The sequence below is a fragment of the Brachycentrus maculatus genome, unplaced genomic scaffold (assembly GCF_059751285.1).
Source record: "Brachycentrus maculatus isolate JH-2025_06_01 unplaced genomic scaffold, ASM5975128v1 h1tg000472l, whole genome shotgun sequence".
Taxonomy (NCBI): Eukaryota; Metazoa; Arthropoda; class Insecta; order Trichoptera; family Brachycentridae; genus Brachycentrus; species Brachycentrus maculatus.
The window spans coordinates 434,799-453,908 of NW_028281219.1; the positions used below are offsets into that span (position 1 = coordinate 434,799).

The 19,110-nt window shown below is 35.3% G+C and overlaps 1 protein-coding gene across 2 annotated transcripts in view; it reads left to right on the forward strand.

The window, feature by feature from the left end:
- Vps13 (vacuolar protein sorting 13C) overlaps nt 1–19,110 on the forward strand; it is an 84,830-nt gene that overhangs the window by 36,536 nt on the left and 29,184 nt on the right. For both annotated transcript variants that reach the window (XM_088271983.1, XM_088271984.1), the window contains exons 23-38: nt 1,518–1,736; nt 2,337–2,624; nt 3,635–3,935; nt 4,876–5,051; nt 5,936–6,124; nt 6,965–7,059; nt 7,221–7,354; nt 7,444–7,590; nt 8,320–8,522; nt 11,251–11,388; nt 13,436–13,609; nt 14,133–14,335; nt 15,174–15,282; nt 15,740–15,931; nt 16,510–16,785; nt 18,423–18,653. In XM_088271983.1, the coding sequence (XP_088128109.1) occupies nt 1,518–1,736; nt 2,337–2,624; nt 3,635–3,935; nt 4,876–5,051; nt 5,936–6,124; nt 6,965–7,059; nt 7,221–7,354; nt 7,444–7,590; nt 8,320–8,522; nt 11,251–11,388; nt 13,436–13,609; nt 14,133–14,335; nt 15,174–15,282; nt 15,740–15,931; nt 16,510–16,785; nt 18,423–18,653 (3,075 nt within the window). The remainder of the gene's footprint in view (nt 1–1,517; nt 1,737–2,336; nt 2,625–3,634; nt 3,936–4,875; nt 5,052–5,935; nt 6,125–6,964; nt 7,060–7,220; nt 7,355–7,443; nt 7,591–8,319; nt 8,523–11,250; nt 11,389–13,435; nt 13,610–14,132; nt 14,336–15,173; nt 15,283–15,739; nt 15,932–16,509; nt 16,786–18,422; nt 18,654–19,110) is intronic.

Genomic DNA, 19,110 nt, shown 5'->3' on the forward strand with positions numbered 1-19,110 from the left:
CACATTTTATCTCATTGTCAGCCTTACTTATAAAGTTTAAAAAATATATCAGCATATAAATCGATGTTTAACTGTTTTCTTCAAATTTGTGGACTGGGTCATTCCTACATAATGTAAGCTAATATCAACTTCTGTGACATTGTAAATTTTTAGTGCAGAAAATATCCTTTTGTAAATAATAAAAAAATCTAAGTCCGCCTCCGTAGTGTAATGGTCAGCACGCTCGGCTACCGTTCTGGAGGTCCCGGGTTCGATTCCCAAGGGGGGTAAAATAAATATAAGTGATTTTTTCTCTGTCATATTTATTCAATATACCCTGGACTGGTACCTGAAGCGAAGGGCTGATCACCTTTCCTTCATGTGTAAACGATCAAGATAACACTGCATTTATATGACGCAGTGCCCTATGCACCATTGGGGTGCGGATAAGGGTTTTACTATTATTATTAAATAATAAAAAAAACACCTTTACCTTAGACTGATGAGTTTTAATGAAGTTTTCGTTTGTAAAAAGGGTAGTTTTTTTATTATTGTTAAGATATGTTTGAAAAATAAGAAATAATACCAACATTGGTTGACAGAGTCCACCTTATTCCACATAGAACCACCCTGCGAGAATACATTCAACTGACTCATAAAATAATACAGTAAAATCAGTTAGAGGTATTTCTTAGCTGGGGTGCCCGTATCGGATACGGGCAAATCCTCATAAGCCTGTTATTGTTTGGCCTGTATGTGGATGGGCAAATCGGGCAAAGGGTTAAAATATCATCACTTTAATTAAAAATTAAAAGTTTGCCATTGTCATCATTATTTTTTTGTTATTTAAAAAAAAAATAATTTGAAAAGATCCTATTATGGACAAACAAATTAAAATATGAATGCTTTTAAAAATATTTAAATGTTTATAATTTATTATTGACTATAATATTTACAGTAAGCCCCCCTTAAATGTTGAGATAATTACCGCATTATCAGAGGGTTCTTTATAGGGGGTGAAAGTTTTCAAATTGTATTTTGATTAATTTGATCAATTTGATTTGTCCGCCTCTGTAGTGTAATCGTCAGCGCGCTTGGCTACCGTTCTGGAGGTCCCGGGTTCGATTCCCAGGGGGGGTCAACTAAATATAAGTGATTTTTTCACTGTAATATTTATTCAATATTACCCTGGACTCGTACCTGAAGCGGAGGGCTGATCACCTTTCCTTCATGTGTAAACGATCGAGATAACACTGCGTTTATATGAAGCAGTACCCTATGCACCATTGGGGTGCGGATAGGGGTTAAAACATAAAACATTTTGATTAATAATGACTCATTACAGATATTTCCGTTAGTTAAAATGTAAAAATACAATTAAAAATATTAATCTCCTATAATGTTCCTTCCAATAACGCGATACCTATCTCAACGTTATAGTGGGGTTTACTGTATTCCATTTTCTATTGTTTGCCGCTTTTATTGGCGTTGTTTCTATGTTTCCAGGATAATCTTTTAACGAATATTTTGCGTTACAGACGGAGCAATATCCAGTCGTAATAGACGAGTTAACATTGACTCTGGACCAGCTCAAGTTATCTCGGGTAAAGTTAACGCCCGACGTGGATGATGTGAGCAATGAGAAGATGTTACTCCAACCGACCACCTTCAGTCTCATTGTGAAACGGAACTTATCTTCCTCTTGGTATGGGAAGATTCCTGACATCGATATGTCTGGCAGAATGAAGGCTATTAAGGTAACGCCGTGGCACACTTGAGCTGAGAACTAATTTATAATTTACTTATACATTGTATTTAGTACCCGTGATGACTTTTCATCTAAAAAAATACAAATTATTTATATTTTTATTTATCTAGGGTACAAAATCCACTATGTACTGGAAATAATAATTAGTTAGTAAATACATAATGTACATTTTGATGTTTATTCTTCATTTTGACTAGAGACTGATGGTATTGAAGAAAAAAGTAGAATTTGATTTTGAACAACGTTATGGGTTTTCAAAAATTCACATATTTTTACATGATTTTAAACAAATTTAACATGTTTATTCAGTATTTATTTATTAAATATTACCTTGGACTGGTACCTGAAGCGGAGGACTGATAACACTGCGTTTATATGATGCAGTGCCCTATGCACCATCAGGTGCGGATGAAGTTTGAATGAAATGAATGAACATGTCAATACAATTCTGATAGGAGTGCATTGCCGTATGGAACTCCATATTGAATTGAGGCGATGCTGATGTAGTGCCAAGGAGATTAGTGTGCTACAAACCATATTCTTTCTATTTTTCCATATACAAAATTAATTATATCCTCATGTTGAACAGCTCAAAGTGGCAAACGAGGACTTCAAGATGGTGATGAAGGTGTTATCGGAGAACTTGACGGAAGGTTCTCAGACCAAGGCGGAGCCCACTCCGCCGGAGCCGCACCGCCTGAAGACCAGCATCAGTATGGAGTCGTCCAAGGGCACAGCCATCAAGCGGAATGAGACGGCCATGTACGCAGCCAAGAGGAAGGAGTCCACCGTCTTGGCGCCGACCAGGACCGTCATGAAGTTCACCTTCACCATGGACAGCCTCACAATTGAGATGATGACCAAATCCTCGGAAACTGTAAGTGATTCACAATGAAATATAACAATTGACACATTGTTTGCGAGAAACTTAAAAGCGTCTTTAACATACTGTTGGTAGAGAGCAGGACACGCTTATAAGCAGTCTATTTGCTTCCTTTTGGTATAGTGCGAGATGCCGAAAAACATTGTACAGATTGGAGTTGGGTTTGCGGTTACTTGTGATGAGGTAACTTGTGATAGGAATATTACCCTAATTAATATACCAATTAGGATCGGGGTTAGGGTAAGGTAATTAGTAGAGATGAAACGGATATCTGGTAACTATCTGGTATCCGGCCTTGCTTTATTATCTGGCCGGATACCGGATAGTCAAAAAATTTCAAAATTTAATAAATTAATGCAATGAATGGCTACTCTCCATATTAGATAGGTATGATTCTTAATCAATAATAGAATATATGCCAAATTAATGAAAATCCGATAACTTAGGTTGTTTATTTATTGCAAACAAATAGGTGCAAGTGTGCAATACAGTCTATTCAAAGTTAACTAAAGGTAAATTATGACGATTGAACATAATGTTCTCTGCATTTGTGGGCAAAAGGCGCTTGTTTTCATAGACAAGGCCGGCTTCAGAAAACAACCTCTCACTATAAATGGTGCTGCATGGAGCTGAAAGGCAAATTCTTGCAAACTTTGTCAAGTTTGGATATTGTTTCGCATTGATTGACCACCAAAAGTAAGGATCGGATTACGATCGAAACGTACAGTTTTCAAATAATGTTCAATTTCATTAGCAATCTCTTTATTCTTGTCTCCAATATTCTAATAATGCGTGTTTTGTCGCTGAAAGATAACTGAAAAATGCATAGTTAAATTTTTTATTGATTTATAACTAAACGCTTCCTTCACTATGACAGTTTTGCCCATAATTCTTGCACTAAAGTAGGGAAAGCACTTTTTATGCGCCTATATGAAACTGGAAATTACAATATTTGACACAGAAAGGGTAAATATGTATTAAGTACATAGGTTGTTTGATTCCAGTCTCAAGTGCAGTCTCCGCTCGGAAGTTCGGATGAAATAGGCTTAGCCCGCTTCAGCCTGCTCCTGTTGTCCATCAAGGGCAAGATGCTGTCCAACAACTCCATGTACACTTCCCTGCTGCTGGTAGATTGCCTTCTGGACGACCTGAGACCAAACAGGGAATACAAGATCACCCGCTTCATGGAGAGAAAGGCCGACTCCGGAGTTCAAACGTCCATCAGTAATGTGTCCAGAGAATCGGATGAAAAGTTGAGGAGTATGATTGATATCACGTACACTCAGAAACAATCTGACACTTTCAGTAAGTAGTTTTTTATTCAAAATAAATAAATTTAATTATCAATATATAACTTTGTTTTAAAATCACTATTAATATTTTATTATAACTTAATTATAATGTCCACTGGTTAGAAAGCCAACCGCTTCTTTTTCAAGACTGATTAATACTAGTGATTGCTTCAAATATAAATTATAAATTAATTAAAAATACACATTTGACATACTGTTCGATCATTAGATGTTTTTTTTAGGTTAGGTTAGTGTGCGTTTTACAATATCTATTGTTTTGGCAGTCACTTTGCGGTAGTATCTATTTATTTTAAATCCAAGTTTTACTTGGTAAATACCACTATTTCTTAAAATCTATTGTGACACGTGTTTCAAGGTTTTTATAACATTATTATCAATGGTACATTTACATTTGATACGGTGTTTGAGAATTATGTTAAATACATCATTATTTATCATAATTATCAAATTCTTTTCAAAGATTTTAACAAATTATGGTATTTACTAAGTGAAATTGAAATCCACCTCCAAAGTGTATAGTGGTCAGCGCGTTTGGCTACCATGCTGGAGGTCTCAGGTTCGATTTCCAGGAGGGTCAAAATAAATAGGGGTGATTTTTACTTTGATATTTATTTAATATCACCATGGACTGGTACAAGAAGCGCTGGTCTGATCACCTTGCCTTCATGCAATTAACGATCAATCAAGATAACACTGTCGCTACGATACAGTGCCCTATACATCATTGGATGTGGAAAAGGGTTAAAAAAAAAAAATTGAAATAAAAAAAAAAGTATTATTTTAGTTTCCTTTTTTTACCATCACAGAGCATATGTAATAATTTGCCCTGGCTTTGATGTGGTAATGAGGTGTTACTGCATTGTAAATATATTCTAGTTTCGTTAAATATTATTAAATGTAATAGTTTATATGTATTTTTTTCCTTGTTTCAGTGGATGTTCGTATATTTAGTTTCAACCTGATTCTGTCCATGGATTTCCTTATGAAGATTGCAGACTTTGTGACTAGTGGTTTATCTGTCATGAGCCCGCCTCCAGTCACCACCGCTGATCAGCCCATTGAGGTTATGGAGAGTGCGCCGGTGAAAATAAGCCAATCTCGCCTTAAGGTGAGCATTTTGTACCTTGTGATAATTGTATGAAGATTCTTTGAGATGCTTCAATTGATACTAATAATGCCATCTGGTGGCACTTTAAGACATCTCTTTTTACCAATCGATACTAATAATGCCATCTGTTGACACTTTAACATATCTCTTTTCACCAATTGACACTGATAATGCCATCTGTTGACACATTGAAGAACTATGTACTGAGCTTGTTACATATTATTATTTTTTAAATTCATATTTAAAGAATTTACTTTTTGGTAAGACATTTTAACAGCATGCTGGTTATGTCAGTATGTATCCACTTACCAAGTTTTTAGTTAAATAAGTAGTTATAAACTAAAAAACATTAAAATTAGATTTTATGGATTTTCTCTTTTTGAAATTCATTGTTTTCCCCGAAAAGTCTTCATATCGTGGGTGTACTGGCAAAAAACGTTAACTCGAAAATATGCAATTTCGACTTAATGGTGCAGTATTATAAAGTTTTCAACGTTCTATAAACTGGTAAATACACCAAGTAGTTTGAAATGTCATATTTATGTGGTTTTCACGGATTTTAGAGTAAAATTTTTTGCCAGTATACCCACGATACAAATTTCTACAAAGTATACATTCTATATTATGTATTATGTAATTTTTACTTTTTTTTTTCAATCTGTCTCCATTACCCAATATAACTAACTAACCAAAATGCCGCTTCTCCGCAGGGGTAGGCAGAGAGAAAAGAACACCACACCAATCTGTCTTTACAAATAATATTCACCTATTCCACATTCATGAATATCCTCATACATACCCGCCGATTATTCCGAATCCTGACTTGACCACTTTCAAGTATTTGAAATATCATGCCTTACCCATTACGCTGTAAATATTTTCAGGTATCAAAGAAAGGTTCCCGATCCGGTAAAGAGAGCACTAAGACCGCCCCTAGTGTGGTAGAAGCACCCAAACAGGATAAGCAGGAAGCTAAAGGAATGATGACCATCAACCTCAAGGTGGAGAAACCGGATATCATCCTTGTGGAGTCCATGGAAGGAAACAAGGACTGCCAAGCTCTTGTGCTTAATGTAAATACCAGTATTTTATTATGTTTTATACTTTGATATTAAAATAGAGCTTTACCGTTAATAAAAATAAATTACAGAACTTCATTGTGTTTTGGGGTCCATTTTAACTGATAGGTTCCTTGTGGAGCTGTTACTGATATAGTTCAAACTTTTGACGTAAAGTAAATTTAAAAAAGGTCTTTGTCACTGTTTTGTTAGAAGGGGAAAGGGGAGAGGTCAATTAAAGAACTCGGGATGATAATCACGTAACATACATCATAAAACCCCATATTTTTAAAGGAAACATTAAAAAAATCTCTTTATCAGGGTATAACATACAGTAGCATATTTTTCATAACTGATGGACTTACATTAAAAAAAAAACATTAGCAGTTGTGTGAAATCATAGACAAAGGAATCTAAAAATGAGAAACTGTTTCATTTTTAAATTGGCGATGAGCAATGTTTTATTGAATTGATTTTAGGTATTTTTAAGGCATTGTTTAAATAGTATTAAGTGTTAGATCAGCTAGCAAAATATTATTCATTTTATAAACGGTTTAATCTTTTCTTATTCTATAAAAATTGCTCAAATAAGATCAAAATAGTAAATAATAAAAAAAAAACAGGATAGATAGTAGTGATGGGTGAACAAACTAAAAAACTGAATTTAATTAAGATTTATTTTTTAAGGAGTCGTTTGATCATTTTTATATTTCTAGTTCGTGATATATTTGATAATAAAAACTTAAGTTGAAAAGAAATATAAATTGAGAAAATGTATCGAATAGCCTCCCAATCGGATAACCGAGAAGTAACTGTTACCCGCTGTGTTTTAATTTTTGTTTTATTATTTTACAGAATGAAATAGCATTTAAAATGCGGATGACTGAAGATCAAAAGGTGATGAACGGTTCCATTCAACAGTTCCAGCTTTTCACATGTCGTTTTGGAAGGTTTGATTTTTTATATTTGGTCGATAATTCCTTTATCTTCTAACAGAACGTTAGAATTTTTCCTAGGTGTCTTCTCTTCATCTTTTTTGCTGTATATCGAACATAAAAATGCATTTAAAACACCCACTGGTGATTGATGAAATGACTTGTAATTCTTTAAGGTCTGGTGTGAGAACTGCAGGTCGGTATTCCGTTCTGGTGCCCTGTGATGTGTCCCTGAATGCATCAGCTCCCGGAGACAGAGGCTGGCATGTGGACATCGCCATCACTGATATAGTACTCAATGTTTCACCAGGTTTGTTATACACTTCACGATCTATGTTTACTTTGATTATCCAGATATTAAATACATTACAAAATATTTAAAAAATGCAATTATTTTAGCAACAATTGACCTTCTAAATCGGGTGATGGTGACCATGACTAAATCTGATGATGATGGAGCACTGAAGAATAATGTAGCTGGTATTTACAGAGATTTATGGGAAATCAAACCGTTCCAGGAATACATGTATTGGTTCTTGAAAACAGGTATGTACAACTTGAGGTGTGGCTTCAAAATTTTAATGATTTTTTGATATTTTATTTATTTTGTAATGACAATATTCTGTCTCTAAGCATCCTCCCGTAAGACTTAAATTTCCGATGTTCTGAGTAAGTTTTTGGTTCTGATTGTGTCGGCTCTTGTTTCCACCGCATATGTCATGATTGGTCTTACGCATGTTTTGTATTTTCTGACTTTACTCTTGTTGGTCCATACAATATTCCTAAGGCAACTAACCAGATGTGGCAGCTGTTTGTTAATCTGTTCTCTAACTTCCGAATACAGATTGTATATCGATCAATATTGATCGATCCAGATAAAAGAGGTCTATATAATCGAGGTTCTACTGTATTTCTTAATTGTAACCAAATTCAGATAACTTTTTTTGACTCAACATGTTTTTCCTACCTATTTAACAATAGTTAGCCTCATAAAGTAGTGGTTAGCTATTCTACCATACTGGAGGTCCCAGGTTTGATTCCCAAGAGGATCAAAATAAATATTAGTGATTTTTCAGTCCAATATTTATTTAGTATTACCCTGGACTGGTACCTGAAGCAGAAGGCTGATCACCTTTCCTTCCTGTATTTAACGATCAAGATAACACTGCTTCTATACGATGAAGTGTCCTATGCACCATCGTGTGCGGATAAAGGTTAGAAGTAAAAGAAGGAAGAATTTTACAATGTGAAAACACAATGTACTTTTTTTTTTAGAACTAGCGGAAGATGCGTTAGACGTTGAAAGTGGATTGGAAACGATCGCAGTGGCCAATGCACCTCCTGTCTCCGGGGAAATCTGTCTTCTGTCGGCTCCCGTCATCATCCTGTCCATCGAGGCGGGGCTCGGCACCGAGACCATCCCCATGCTGACGATGCAGGCCTGCCTCCAAGCTCAGATCAAGGACTGGAGTGGGCAGGTACTTAACATTTTACTTTAACATCTTCCAACCTGTGCTGTGATGGAAACATGAGGAAGTGCTAAAGAAAATTCCCTGATGGTTTCCATATTACAGTCCAAAGTTTTGATTCCTTTTTTTTTAATTTAACCCTTCCCTTAGGGTGCTTGTCCACTACCTGGAATTTTACCGTCCGGCAGTCCAGTTTTGAAAAATGAAAGCGACTACGACAGTTTAGCGTGATCGAATTTATGCTCAACTTGTTCACACACCGATCAAGAGCACCGGTCCGAAGAAATTTGGACAAAAGCACAAGGCAATCTAAGCCAATCATCGTTTTAAAATGCTAACTAACGTACCGGACGGTAAAATTCTGTGTAATTCCGTGTAGTGGACAAACGTCCTTACGGTGCCAAAAACTGAGCGTGCAACGGCGATTTGTATTTTGTACACCATATGAAAATGTGATTATAAAACTATAAAAATGTGAATATTCCTAAATATTGCCTATATTGACCATAGTTGAAGTTGACATGTAACGATTTTGTAATGTTAGCTCTGGTAAGTATCTGAAAATGAGAAAAAAATACATTGCAAGTAATCACAATAGCTAGCGTAGCTACACGACCGCCACGAAAAAAAACCTGTGCTCACAGGTCGTAGTGTGTTACTAAACACGCTAAGACTTGCGCATGTTCGCAAATCACGGTACGCACGCACACAGTGGGAAACGTTTGTGTATTGGTGATTTTATCCCACTGTCTGCCCACTGATTTCAAATAGCTATTTATATATATATATATCCCTTGTCCGCTGCCCCCGAGTTTCGAAGATAGCTATTTATATATAATTATATCTATATATATATATATTATATATATATATATATATAATACATATACAATCACATATACATATACATATACATATACATATACATATATATATCCTATACATATACATATAAACATATACATATACATATACATATACATACATATACATATACATATACATATACATATACATATACATATACATATACATATACATATACATATACATATACATATACATATACATATACATATACATATACATATACATATACATATACATATACATATACATATACATATACATATACATATACATATACATATACATATACATATACATATACATATACATATACATATACATATACATATACATATACATATACATATACATATACATATACATATACATATACATATACATATACATATACATATACATATACATATACATATACATATACATATACATATACATATACATATACATATACATATACATATACATATACATATACATATACATATACATATACATATACATATACATATACATATACATATACATATACATATACATATACATATACATATACATATACATATACATATACATATACATATACATATACATATACATATACATATACATATACATATACATATACATATACATATACATATACATATACATATACATATACATATACATATACATATACATATACATATACATATACATATACATATACATATACATATACATATACATATACATATACATATACATATACATATACATATACATATACATATACATATACATATACATATACATATACATATACATATACATATACATATACATATACATATACATATACATATACATATACATATACATATACATATACATATACATATACATATACATATACATATACATATACATATACATATACATATACATATACATATACATATATATATATATATATATATATATATATATATATATATATATATATAACGTGGTAATATTTTTCTTTTGTATATTGGGTGTAAATAATATGTAAAGTGGGTGTATAATAATAAAATAAACAATGTGTTGCTTTGTAATGAAAGAAACGACAATAAAAGTTTATTCTTAATTAATCTTTACAATAATTTTTATATCTATCTGATTCTGACAGTTAACAATATTATCGGAAGTCTTTTGTTTTATTCTGAGCGACGCATGCGACATCTGGTGGTAGAACTGTTTTATGTAGGTACTATTTGTAAGTACTTAATAAAATGTATAGGTAGGTACCTAGTTATTTTATTACATATATATATATATATATATATATATATATATATATATATATATATAAGGTACAAACCTTGACCTGTATCACTGGTCTGTTTTTGGTTGGTTGGAAGATATTTATTCTGTACGAGCAGTTTCTTCTTCTTCCTGGGTCCATTATCCAAACTTATCATCTTTTAGACTGTTGGGGTCAGCTCTCCTTGTCCTCAGGTTGTAGGTCCTTCTGTCATGGGCAACGTCACCTAGGCCATGCCTTCAAATCCTGTTTATTTCTGCATTATCCATGAATTCTTTGGCCTTCTTGGCGATAAATAAATAAATTTAATTAATATTGACAGGCGCCATGGGGTAGTTGAGTAGACGCTCGACTGCGAAACTAACGTTGCGGGTTCGATTCCAGCCAATTGCATAATGATTTCAAGAAGTATTCATTTTCCATTGGTTTGTGATGTGTTTTTCATATTTACCTTCCCTTTCCTAACTTTTCTACCGCAGACAAGCCTCTAAAATAGAGGTTTTGCGGGTCATTCCATTAAAAAAAAAAAAATAATAATTTTACCTCTTTGTTATAATCTCAATCTCCTATTGTTGATTTCAGTTGAATATGGAATCCAAATGGTCTATGCAGTTGTCATACTACAATGACACTCTGGCCTTGTGGGAACCCTTGATAGAACCCGTGGAAGTGACGAGAGATGGCGTTAACGAACACATTCCGTGGGAATTGAAGATGCATGTAAGTATAATATAGTGCCAGCTCGCTAAACTGAACGTTAATCGTGCAGTGGGTCGTTCGGATTAGGAATACCGAGTGTTTTGAGAAAAATGAGAGAAAAAAAAGGAAATTTACGTTTATGAAATTACTCAAAATTTAACATATAGGGTCCGCCATCTAAAGTTTTTTTTTTCAACTAGTGCTTATTTCGTGAATGGTAACACTTAGCTCATGTCTGATTTGACAGATAATTAGTTTTATCCTTCCGCTGAGCGAATATGGTTGTGTATACGCTTGAACAACGCTGGGAAATATTGCGACATTACTTTGAAAATCATGGTAATGTTGCAGAATGTGTGCGAAAATTGCGTGCGGTTTTTGGAAGAAGAGAAGCACCGTCAGCTCCGTATGTTCGTTATCTTGTGAAAAAAGTGAAAGAAACTGGCATCCTCATCGATAAACCAAAGCGTGAAAAGCCAAAAACAGTGCGTACACCCGAGAATATCGATGTTGTGGCAGAAAGTGTGCGTGAAGCGCCATCAACATCAATTCACCGTCGTTCTCAACAATTGAACATTTCGGAGACATCATTGAGACGAATTTTGCATAAAGACCTTGGTATGACGCCATACAAAGTCCAATTGGTTCAGGAGTTGAAGCCAACTGACCATCCAATGCGTTTTCGCTTCGCTGAGTGGGCCTGCGATCGACTTACAGAAGATGCCGATTTTGCCAAAAAAATCATCTTTTCGGATGAAGCTCATTTTGATCTTGGCGGGTATGTAAACAAGCAAAATTGTCGTATTTGGGGCACAGAAAACCCGCACGCATACATTGAAAAGCCGGTACACCCAAAACGAGTCACTGTTTGGTGCGGATTTTGGTCCAGAGGCATAATTGGGCCATTTTTCTTTGAAAATGAGCAAGGAGTGGCCGTTACAGTCAATGGCGATCGTTATCGGGCCATGTTGAACGGATTTTTGTTCACAAAAATTGAAGAGGAGGATATTGGCAACATTTGGTTTCAACAGGACGGCGCTACGTGCCACACAGCCGAAGCTACACTCGATGTTTTGCGCCCTGTTTTAAAAAAAAAAAAGTTATTTGGCGGACCCTTTACATATTTATTTTAGCTTGAAAAATTAGATATTTTCTTTTGAACCAACGAACCTAACTGGTTTATTATTTATTGATTCGGCATTTACTTTGTGGAATGACATGTTGATTATTTAAAAAAAAAAATTATAATACCACTTATTGAGTTTTATTTCTTTACACATGACTTGTTTCGAAAACTAGTTGTTTTCATCGACAGCTGAATTGTAAAACTAATTTCTGTTTTACCATTCACCTGTCAATGAAAACAACTCTAGTTTTCGAAACTACTTGTTTGTAATGAAATAAAACTCTATGAGTGGTATTATGCAAGTGTTTATTTAAAAAAAAATGTAATGAACCCAACTGGTATTCAAGAGCTAAATCACACATTTTTTTCAAAACCATCAATTCCTCATTGTTCTGGACGACTTCTTCATCCCAGTTGATGGCTATGTTAAAAGTTTTCACAGCTTCAGAAGGTGGAATTTTTGACACTGGCATCAGCGAAATCGCTTGGATTACAGCACGTTTTGGATTACAGCGCATTTTGGATTACAGCGCATTTTGGATAACAGCACATTTTGGATTACAGCGCATTTTGGATAACAGCGCATTTTGGATTACAGCACATTTTGGATTACAGCGCATTTTAATTACAGCGCATTTTAGATTACAGCGCATTTTGGATTACAGCGCATTTTGGATTACAACGCATTTTGGATTACAGCGCATTTTGGATTACAGCGCATTTTGGATTACAGCGCATTTTGGATTACAGCGCATTTTGGATTACAGCGCATTTTTGATTACAGCGCATTTTGGATTACAGCGCATTTTGGATTACAGCGCATTTCAGCTTTCAAGCAAGCTTGCACTGTATTAATCTACATTGGAACAGATTCCATTTTCATATTTTTTTATCGTAATGAAGAACAGCCCTGTTGATTTTGATATTTTGTGATGCTTCAAGGTCCAAATGAACAAGGATGCTCCGACCGCCAACACCAGCCTGGCCGCTTCTCCCGTCCAAGACCAGTCCGTGGACCTCGCTGATAGGGAGATAGTGCGACCGCAGCCTAGCCTGGCTGTGGAGTTCACCAGCTCGGAGACCCTGGAGCTGACCATCACCAACACCGCACTTCAGGTAATTATTTGACTATCCAAGTAATCATACTGACATTAGTCATTTGGTATGCATTACTTTTTAGATATTCCAATACTACATCTAAACGCAAAACTTTATATACATCCAAAGTTCACCATTCTACCCATGATTGACAACCACACTACTTAGAATTTTGTAACTCCTACATATATCATTAATCTCATGATGATATGCATATCAGTTCACAAGAGCCATCTATGTTGGATTGAGAAGGCTTTTATTTAACAGAGACCCTTTTATTTGGATGTATGCAAGATCCGAACCCCGGATTATTTTTACTTACTGGGAAACTTGATCACATAAAGTGATCACTTAACCAGCCTAAGACAGGTCATAAGCTCTGTAAATACCCAGACTTCCTTATTCTTCTTTAACTCAAAAAAAATGTTGAGATCTCAAAAAAATTTAAAAATAACTCCTAAATGAAGAAAACCCAGATTTGTGAATAAACATTTGGACTAACTCAAAATGTTGTTAATAAATGTAATGTTTTTATCTTCAGGTGTTATCTCAGCTGGGAAAATCATTTTCCTCCGCTGTCCAAGGAGGAGTGTCTGAGGAATCCAACTCAGTCTCCTCACCATACCTCATGAAGAACGAGACGGGACTGAGTGTGACCGTACTGCTGGCAAAAGGATCCTTCTCCGTTTACACTCAGTCGAGCGATGTTAGCTTGCTAGAAATGGCTAATCCAGTCGTCAATGAGTAAGCTTGATGACGTTTTTTTTTTAACCTTCCCCTCCCAGTGATATGTATTTACTTCAACTTGACTTTAAAATGAGAGTATCAATATAAAATAAAGTAGATACGGGCTCAGAATTTTTGTATTCCTCCGTAATACTATTACGTGTTACATAATAATAAAATAATAAATCCCTTACCGCACCCCAATGGTGCATAGGGCACTGCTTCATATAAATGCAGTGTTATCTCGATCGATTACACATGAAGGAAAGGTGATCAGCCCTCCACCAGTCCAGTGTAATATTGAATAAATATTAGAGTGAAAAAATCACTTATATTTATTAAACCCCCCTGGGAATCGAACCCGGGACCTCCAGAATGGTAGCAGGACCTGTAGAACGGTAAAAGTATTATAATATAAAGTTATTCATTTGCAGCGACGGAAATAAATTGTAAAAAAAATCGAGGATAGAATCACTAATACACAAACGTTTCTCAGAGTATATGTGCGTGCCGCACTTTACATACACGCGCACGCGGCTTCATACTGTTCTCTCATTTTAGTTACGCACAAGTCGTCATCCAGGGTAGTCGTGCTACTATGCTAGCTATGGTGGCTACTTACGATGTATTTTTTTTCTCTTTTTTTAGATTCTTACCAGAGCTAACATTACAAAATTGATACATTTCAACATCAACAATGTTCAATAAAAGCAACATTTAGGAATATTTACATTTTTCCTGTTTTCAAATCACATTTTCATATGGTGTACAAAATACATACCACCGGTGAGGAAAGGGTTAACTATAGAGTACACATTTGGAAAGAGATATATCTTTACGTGTGTAATTTTTGCAGTTCTGTTGTTTTGGAGCATGGAGAATCTCTTCCGCTGACTCTTCGTCCCGGGCTAGCAGCAACGACGGGTCTCAATAAAGATCTTCCTTCGTGGAAATTGTGGGTCAAGGTATGCAAACAGTAAAGAGTTAATGTATTTTCTTATACTATAAATTTGAGATTTTTAGAATGAACTGTTACTCTCGTATTCTATTACTCTCGTATATTTTACAACTGTTCTTTTTTTAAATAAAATAATAATTGTACTATATGTTTCACCGCAGAGGTAGGCACAGAGGATGCAACGCCACACTCTTCTGTCCTGACGTACACTCCTAGCTAGATACTTTAAATTGCCTTTGAAAAATTCATGAAACCAAAAACATCAACATTTAAAAAAAAAAATAGTTTTTAAAAAAAAAGTATGTACATGGGTTCTAAGTGATAATTTTTATTTTTGTAAATGACAATTTAAAATAGATTATGGTAGTATACAGGGGAATGATGATCTGGTTAATTAATTTTTTGTAATGAATATTCACCAAATTGGTAAACTTTTTAATACATATGTCCCTTTGTGTTTTCAGATTGATGAGATAAATACGGAATTGTCTTTGCCCGTTGTACGTGCTGACAAGCGCTACTTCCCTCTGAAGGGAAGTCTGGCCCCAGGCCAGGCCGAGTCCACCGGACTCTCCGCTCTCGATGGCTGTGGCCTCATCTCCGAGGTGGGCATGGTGGAAGGCACCATCCAGATAACGCTACGCAGCATCATACAGGTGACATTTTGCCATTTTTATCTTGCAAGATTTTCTTAGTTCACCGATTGTGGAAGGTACGTAGGGTGTATGTAAAGTAAGGTCTCCAAGACTTCTATCAAATGGAGATGAATTTCAATTGGACCAATCTTTTTTGCATGCAAAAACTTAATGACAGAACGCGGTTCGCACATGGTGGGGGCAACAATCGGCACACCCATCACAAACGGCTGCTGGGCCGACACTGAGCTTGCTAGCGAGATGCCGTTTATGCAACAGGGTGGAGGAAGGACCAACAAACACGACAGTGTTGCCAGATTTTGCGTAGCGTGGGTCTTGTAATATAAGTGATTTTTCACTCTAATATTTATTCAATTACCCTGGACTGAAGCAGAGGGCTGATCACCTTTCCTTCATGTATTAACGATCAAGATAACATTGCGCTTATATGATGCAGTGCCTACGCACCATCAGCACTGCATATCCGAAAAAAATATTCATTACATTGAAGGTTAAGTTAGAATATTCCGAAAATGTTTGGATATTGAAGTGGTTCGATAAACCCCGCTCTTTATAATTAATGTATTATTTATTTCCAGGTGTCCAACCATCTTTCCGTGCCCGTGGAAGTGCACTTCATGACAGTGTCCGGGAACTACGTGGAGTCCCTGGGAATGGTGCAACCCAAGGAGGTTATGAACTTGCCTCTAAGGGCTGTGCACACTCCGACCGGGGAGATATTCTTCTCCATGGAGAACTACAACGTGTCCGTCAAGCCATTCATATGGAAAGACCTACAAAACTCCATCAAGCAGACCAAATTGCTGTCCTGCACAAACAAGAATCGGAATCAAAAGGATAGATTCTTTATTAAGGTACGTTCGTTTTAAATTTTCAAAATACAAGATAATGCTGAAAAGTGTAAGTTTAAACGAGACAGAATAAGGAACAACAAGATAAGGAAAATATGCGAGATCGAAGATGTTGTTATATCATATGTGCATGTTAGGAGAATAGAACCATCCAGATTCCCCCACATTGCACTGTACAGTCAACCCCTATGGATACGACTCCCGGGCAGACTACCAACGAGATGGATCGACAGCTGGGAATTGACATTGCAGGAGGCTAATCCCTCTTAAAAACAGGCCACAAGGCCTACACTAAGCAGAAGAAGAAGAAGCTAAAAAGTGCTGTGATTTTGACAGTTGCAGAAACTATAAACACATGTTTTCAGCCATTTTTTCATCAACCTCAACCCTAATTATACTCAGACAATCCGCAGCCCGACCCTCATTATACTTATCGCATGTAACTGCAAACCTACTTCTAACCTGTACATTGTTTTTTGGCGTCTCTCGTGCTTTGCTAAAAGTAAGCAATAGAACGCTTATAAGCGTCTCCTGCTCTCTACCAACAGTATGTAGACGCTTTTAAACGTTTCAAAACAAAGTAGGAAACAATTGTATTTCTTTATAAATTGCCAATATTGAAATGGCATTTCAATTGTGATTAAGATGCAATTACATAGTTTTAACAAAATTAATTTAAATATAATCATAGATTTAAAAATGAAACACAAAGTCATTGCCTTAAATTTTATAAATATTCACAACTCGGGATGAAACAGTACAAAGAAATATGTAGTATACGACCCTAATTAGTATATTAACCCATTGCACCACTGATAAACATGACATAATTTGTTCTTACAACACACTATTTAATTTTGACACATTTTTTTACTACAATAACATTAAAACTAAATTACACACAAAATAAAAATTGTGAAACATAAAAGCATAATTTTTTTGTTGTTGTTCGTAAGCTAGATCATTATCGCTCATCCCCAGGTAGTTTTGGAAGAGTGTTCAATTCAGAGCTGTGAAAGTTATTGTCATTCCGTTTAATGTTAAAAAAATCACTTCAAAGACAAACGGGCGAATCGCTGGCTTTGTGAGTCAGTGATAATTGACCTTGGCTGGCGATTCGCTGGCTTTATATTACAATAGGTTAATTAGGGACGGGGTTGATGAAAAAACTGCCCGACAACAATGTGTTAACAAATTGTGAGAGTGTTTCCTTTACTGCTAATATCGCTCACTCCTTTCAAGAACGTCATAAATCAAAAATCGTCAATTTTCAGTTGTGCGTGTTTTCGGAATGCCCAGAAAATGTACTATATCCCAGCAAAAGAGGCATATTTTTAACTTAATATTTACCCGCCACAGGGCAGAAAGTGTTGTTTTTGCATTTTGAAAAAAAGGTATTGTTAAATAATTTTTTTAAATAAACTGTATATTTTTCAAATGGAGAAAAAAGATCTGTTGCACAGTAAAAAGTTCAATAAGTGGCTTGATATTTATTTTTAATACATTGTATTATATTTTGAAACTTTAAAAATGTTCTCCTAAAAAATCTAGTTTTTTTTATTTATGACGTTCTTGAAAGGAGTGAGCGATATGCTTAAGGGTTTCTAATAAGTTTTTTTATTGTGTATATTAATTGACAGGTCGCAGGCGAGATGGAACAAGTGTTCCTGGCCGATACGGTGCGTCGCACCATGGCTTCGGCCTGCTTCAACGTGTCGCTACGCCCCGCCGTGGTGTTCCAGAACACGCTGCCCGTGGCGGTGGTGGTGTCGCCGCAGGGCATCCAGAGCCCCCAGGAGCACCCCGTGAGCCCCGGAGAGACGCTGCACCTGCCGCAGGTGGAGCCCGGCTCCACGCAAATCGTTGTCCTGGTAACAATCTGATTCTTCTCCTTCTGTAATTTATATTTGAAGCACCAACTTTTTGATTTTTCCTTTTATAATTAAAATGTAACTTATAACATTTTGAGTGTTTCCAAATACTTGTTCACAAATCTCGATTATCTCGAATTATAGGAGTTATTTTTCAAATTATTTTTTGATATCTCATCAAAGATGCCCAGACTTCCATATTCTTCTTCATCTTTGATGAGATGTCAAAAAATAATATGAAAATGTAACTTTGTTTTAAAATCACTCTAAATATTTTATTATAACTTAATTACAATGTCTACCGGTTTCGAAGCTTACCGTTTCTTTATCAAGACTGATCAGTATAGTATTAATCAGTCTTGGTAAAGAAGCGGTTAGCTTCGAAACCGGTAGACATTATAATTATGTTATAAAATATTTAAAGTGATTTTAAAACAAAGTTACATTTTAATTATCT